The sequence below is a fragment of the Numenius arquata genome, chromosome 5 (genome assembly GCF_964106895.1).
Source record: "Numenius arquata chromosome 5, bNumArq3.hap1.1, whole genome shotgun sequence".
Taxonomy (NCBI): Eukaryota; Metazoa; Chordata; class Aves; order Charadriiformes; family Scolopacidae; genus Numenius; species Numenius arquata.
In genome coordinates, this window is record NC_133580.1 from 55,168,518 (window position 1) to 55,174,319 (window position 5,802).

The 5,802-nt window shown below is 42.6% G+C and overlaps 1 protein-coding gene across 7 annotated transcripts in view; it reads left to right on the plus strand.

Moving 5' to 3' along the window:
* Positions 1–5,479, plus strand: part of ADD1 (adducin 1) — a 66,966-nt gene extending 61,487 nt beyond the window's left edge. For 5 of the 7 annotated variants that reach the window (XM_074147600.1, XM_074147599.1, XM_074147597.1 and 2 more), the window contains one exon: positions 3,043–5,473. In XM_074147600.1, coding sequence (XP_074003701.1) covers positions 3,043–3,395 — 353 coding nt within the window. In that variant the 3' untranslated portion in view covers positions 3,396–5,473. Of the gene's footprint in view, positions 1–3,042 lie in introns of all 7 variants that reach the window. The other 2 variants (XM_074147603.1, XM_074147604.1) reach the window with 2 other exon arrangements.
* Positions 5,480–5,802: the final 323 nt, after the last annotated feature.

Below are 5,802 nucleotides of genomic sequence, written 5' to 3' on the forward strand. Positions count from 1 at the left end.
ACCACTGACATCGATTTAAACTTACCCAGCAGGCTTCTGCACAGAAGTGGATGTGGAACTACTCCTCTGTTACATATGTCAGCTGTAGGGAAGTGCCAATTCCAACCAAGGAATAACAGCAAGCACTTGGTGGCAGTGACTTCTCCAGCTGTTCTGGCTACATCTGCAAGGCTACCTCAGATTATACTTTAAAGGAATAAGGATGTTTGGCCCCCTCCATCCGTACGTCCTGTTATATCCCAAAGTCAGTGTGTCTGTCACAGATACGAAAGTCAAACTGCGTCATAGACAACTGTGATGTTACTAATAAAGTTCTAAACCCTGAAAATTCTTTTAAACTGAGAATTGCGTTCCAGTAAACTCTTCTAGTTGTATAAGTTTTCCAGGACAAACATACAAAGCTTATTTGAGAGAGTAACTGGAAGTTTATGCCCTGACAACGCTGGTTGGCAGGAGTTCTGTTGAATGACAGTGTTCTCTGTAAGCAGCCGCCTCTCAACATTTTTTTCCTCATATTGTTTCTATTTAAGTGTAGCTGAAGTCAGAAAAGTGTTTTGTGTTAACTCGGTTCTAGCCTAGTTTGTGTGTTTGTCCACATGTTTGTGTTGGAAAAAACCAATAAACCATAAGCCTTTATTTTTATAAATAATGTGAATTGTAAATACACCGCAGTATTGTTACTTTCCAAACTCTTATGCCACCGTGTATATAAAGGGAGAGCGTGGATGTAGACATCATTATTCTAAAAACCTTAAGAAATTTAGAGGTACTGCTGAGTTCTTAAACTGTCAACAGGTATTGCAGCAAGATATATTTTTAAACCTTCCTAGTTAAGCTACTGAAATCCAACAAGTAGAATAGTGAGGTGTTAACATATTGCATGCTTTCTTTACCGTATGTGGAATTTGTAAATCTCCCTAATTCTGGTAAAATATTGCCCTTAGCGAGCAAGATAAACAGATGTTTGTTTGATTCCAGCATAACGTTAATCCGTTTAGTAAAGGTGATGGTAATTTGATAAACTGGGAAGGATAACAGTCCTGGATTAATGAGTTATAAAGCTGTTTATATTAATCTAATGCTCAGGCCAACTGGCAACTGCTATTTGAATGCCTATAGCTTCCTATTCTCTAATTGTAAAAATTTCTAATCCCTTTTTAAAGACTTTGTTTAGAACTTTGTTTTAAACTTCTTTTCAAAGGATAAAATAAACCTGACTGACAATCCAATACGGTGCCTGTTCTAAAAATGGGGCCAGCTAATGAATAGGGGAGACTATTTCAGGTGGAAAGGAGCTACAACGACCATTTAGTCCAACTGCCTGACCACTTCCCTTAAACACTGTCAGGCTTGGGGCATCCACCACCTCTAGGAGCCCGTTCCAGGGGTTGACCACCCTCTCGGTAAAGGAATCTTCCTAATGTCCACTCTGAGCCTCCCCTGGCGCAGCTTTGAACCGTTCCCACGCGTCCTGTCACCGGATCCCAGGGAGAAGAGCTCAGCAATGCTTTCAGTTAATTCCTGAGAAGTAAAATGAAATCCAAAAAGCGTGTAGTGGCAGTGAAGAATTGTAGGTGCTGCTTCTCACAAATTTGTGTCTCACATACGTATTAGGGGCTGAGCTAGAGCTTCAGGAGGCAGCTTGTAATGTACGTAATCGCTTTCTCTTTTTTACTCTATTTAAAATCCTGCCTGCATTATAACTTTTAAATGGCTAACTGCTGCATTTGGAGTGTTTGGCACTGAATACTAGTGTGTTTTGTTTATTTAACCTATTAGAAGTTCCTGGTGCTTTAGGCAGAACACGTTGGGATTTCTAGCAGGTACTCGCAGAACAGAGGCCTCTATAATATATTAGATGATTATTAATTTCTGGCAGAAATAAAAAGAACACGCACTATCATTTCCATAGGGAAAATGGGGAACTATCGAGTATTTTTTTGTAAATTCTTGTGAAAGCCGTCAGTCTTTTCAAATTAAAACGAACAAGATTTTAAAAGGGGGAAAAAAAAGTTGCCTTTCTTTTGTGCCTTACAATGAGCGTGGCCTGGATTTTGTTCTGAATTCTTCCTTACGTAACATCGCTGGGAATATATTTGACACCGCTAACGAGGTACTTCTCGGCTACAGCGCCGTGATGAACATTGCGGGGAGCTTTAAAAAGTGCTCGTTGTTAAATATATATATGTACAAAGAAGAGCTTTAAACAGCACATCTCTAAAGCACAGTGGTGAAGGAGGGAAGTGTTACAGTTGAGGGAGGAGGGGAAGAGTTCACCCTTGGACATAAGTTATCACTAGATTTTTGATGTTCCTTTATACAGGGGTGAGTTTTGCTGTTAGACATCACATATATTTTATTTTTTTAAAAAAGAAGCAGCTGTATCGCATAACCTGCTAAGCTCATTTAATTTGATAAACTACGTGGATTTTACTTGTAGGAGTCCATAATATATAGTCATATCTTGCAAAAGAATTGAAGCCTTTGTGATAGGAAATGATATTGTGAAGCAACATCTCTCAGATCTCCTGAAAGACTATTATGAAAATCCAAGCATTGTAATTAAAAATTGGCAAGGCAACAGTTGAGAAGTTAATGGGTTTGCGCGTATGGGATCACCACAAACCAGCAATTAGTTTGATCCCACCAAAAGAAAAAAAGAATCGAGACAGGGAATTTCATGACGTTCTCTTCAATGCCAATGAAAATTGCAGGTTTAATTCCTGTTTACCCTACTACAATCTCATGTTGCTTGCAAATGTTATAAATAAAACATGGGAGAAGTCTAAACAGTTACTTTCTTACTGGTTTACACCCACATGATGGAATTCAGTTTACAAACAAACAAAACTTCTGAATGTCTTATTTCTCTCTCTGTGCCCAAAGCTTTTTAAAGGAGAACAGACCTATTACAAAGGCTTTTATGCAAAGTAATCATGTTAGTTTTTCTTATAGAGCGCGCTCACCATCAACGTGCTCGGCTTTCTCTGCTCTGGGGACGCTTATGTCAACTAACCGTGTCGTTGTCTGTCCGTCCACTAGAGACACAGCAGGACCAGACTTACAAAGATGACAGTGACGCTGCAACTTTCAAGCAAACCCTCCCAGATCTCACCCCCGATGAGCCTTCAGAAGCACTCGGCTTCCCTCCCTCAGGGAAGGAGGAAGGGAGATGTGATGAAGATGTGCCCAAAAGCCAAACGGAATCTCCTGCAGTGGAAAATAAGGAACCCCAGTCTCAGCCCGCGGAAGAGCCAGTGACACCAACGGCTGAGGAGGGGTCAGCAGCTGATGCAGGTAGTGATGAATCCCCAGGGAAGTCCCCATCGAAAAAGAAAAAGAAGTTCCGCACTCCTTCCTTCCTGAAGAAGAGCAAAAAGAAGAGTGACTCCTAAAGGCCAAACACACTGCAGAAACACTGTCATATTTTAAAATTCATTAACCACTAGAATGTACCAGATCGTACTGAGTGTTTTGTCTTATTACGTAAATGAATGCAGCAAGTAATCCAACCAGCCCCTCAAGTTACGGCTCGATTAAGGTTATAACCAGAAACTAATGTCCAAAAAGGTGCTAATCCTGTGTTTTCAGCAGCTACCACAGATCTGATCCCTAATTTGTAATCAAATGTAAATGACTTCCACGTGGAAGGCATTGAATCGCTACTTTTAATTTAAAGCCCGCACTGCTTTACAAAAGAATGAAAAAAAAAATAAAAAAATTCACAATTAAAAATAAACCACACGTTGCTTACCACGAGAAGCGTTCCTTTCCCATCTTCTCTTCCAAGTCACAAGTAAATTTCCTCTTCAGTATTGGCTTTGAGAGAGGATGCTTTTGCGGTGGCGATTTCGCGGGGGGATGTGTTCGTGAACTGACGTGTAAACTTCTGCAAGCTTGGGGTGACCCATCCCCTTTCAGTCCGGCTTTGTGGCCATCCATCTCTCCCTCTCCTTCTCCCCTCTGCCGATGGTAACCAAAGGAAGGGGTTTCTCACTTCTGTTATTCTAACTGGCACTCGAAATCATCTTTGACGTCTAGCACTGAGACGCCTGGGGTGTGTTCTGCTCACGTGGCGCGTTGAAAGAGCCCGACTTACCTTTCTAGTGAACACAGTTTAAGGGAAATCTGTCCTTCAATCTGAGATTCAGTCCTATGGGAATCTGGCTGTTAGAAAAGGTTAAAAAGTAACTGTACTGGAAGTATTTCAGAAGTTTTCAGCTGGTGGTGTGAAGCCTGGGCAGTTGTATTTTGGGCCTTAGCACAGGGTTTTTTCACCCTCCTAAAAATCCCTTGTGTGCGCGCCCAAACCTGCTGCATAGAAACCCTATTTGCAGCCTTTGGTGTTTGTTCCTTCCCCTGATAAAAATGTAAATGCGTTACACTGAATATTTAACCTTTTTTATATTAATTATTTTCACTTACAAAACCTGGCATTTAATTATTTTTTGTTGTTGTTGCCAGCAGTAAAGTACAGAAATCCCACGTAACCTTAAAGGTGTATTTTCACAGTTTGCTATAAATGTTTGTTTAATATGTAGCATGGTAAAGAAAATCACTTTCACCACTGAACTCGCTATTTCCCAGTTACTGCCACGCTCCTGTCTGTCACCAATGGTGTAAAAGCAGTTTAAGATCAGACAGGTGAAGCTCGCAGGAATCCTCACCCCAGCCAGGAGCGGGGCAGGCGGGTGACCGCTTCAGGGCTCTGGTGTCAGCGTTTCTGCCGTTCCCAGCAGGAAACATCGACACCCCGGTGCGGGAAACACGTTGACTCACAGTAAGTGTCTGTAACAAACCAGGATACGGATGTAACCTTTTAGGACAATTATTAAACTTTGCAATCGGTAAATTAGCAGAAAACTAATGCCTTATGTTCACGCAGCAGAAAGCGGCAAAGGAGAGGTGGGGCTGAGCGGCTGGAGGCGGCGCTGGGAGGTGCCGGTTCCTGGGGCCGGTCTCGGGCAGGGAAGGGGAAAGAGCTGGAAGGAGAAGGAGAGAGGTGAGGTTTCAGGTGAGGAGAGGGGTTTGCAGGGAGTACCCGATAGTGGGAGGAAGGTGAGGTCACCTGCTGCCAGGGGGCGGAGGAGTGGGAGAGCAGGAGAGACCCCTCCAGAGCCCCGTTCAGCCAGGACTGCATGGCACCAACAGCTTTCAGCTTCTGCTCTAACCCTCTGTCTCCTCTGTACACTAGGAAGCCTACAATACTTATTTTGCTAAATCGTGTTTTATCGCAGGGTCGTAATGAAATGACTAATTGCTCTGTGTTTCAGTTCTTCAATGGAGTCCCTCCATTTACCTTGACCACATATGCAATGACTCTTAATTTCTAATTTTGTAGTTTGTTCTTTTAATTCTTTGTATTACAATATGAAATGTAGTCATGTATGGTATGGTTACACACTCCGGGGCGGAATAAAGTCCTGTATTTTTCTTTCTTTCTTGTATCATTAAGTTCTACTCACAAATAAAACTCTTTAAAAAAAAAAAAAAAAATCTTCTCCTGCTCTGCTTTCAAAACTTGTACTGTTATGTTGAATTTAATTAGCTCCACTTTCTTTTAATGATTAACGTGTTGATTAACGGTTGCTTTAATGTATTCACAGAGAGCACTCAAGTTGGCTACTGCGTGGCTCCCTTCCCAGAGCATCCCAGGGGAGCAGCAGGGTCCTTCCTCCCCCCGGTCTCCCCAGCCCGCGGCCCTGCTGGGGTCCCTCCAGGAGGCTTTTGGCCCCGTGGCTGGAGGCCTGGGCCGAACAGCCGGGTTGGGTTTAGAGGGTAAGGAACCCACTGGCCGAGTGT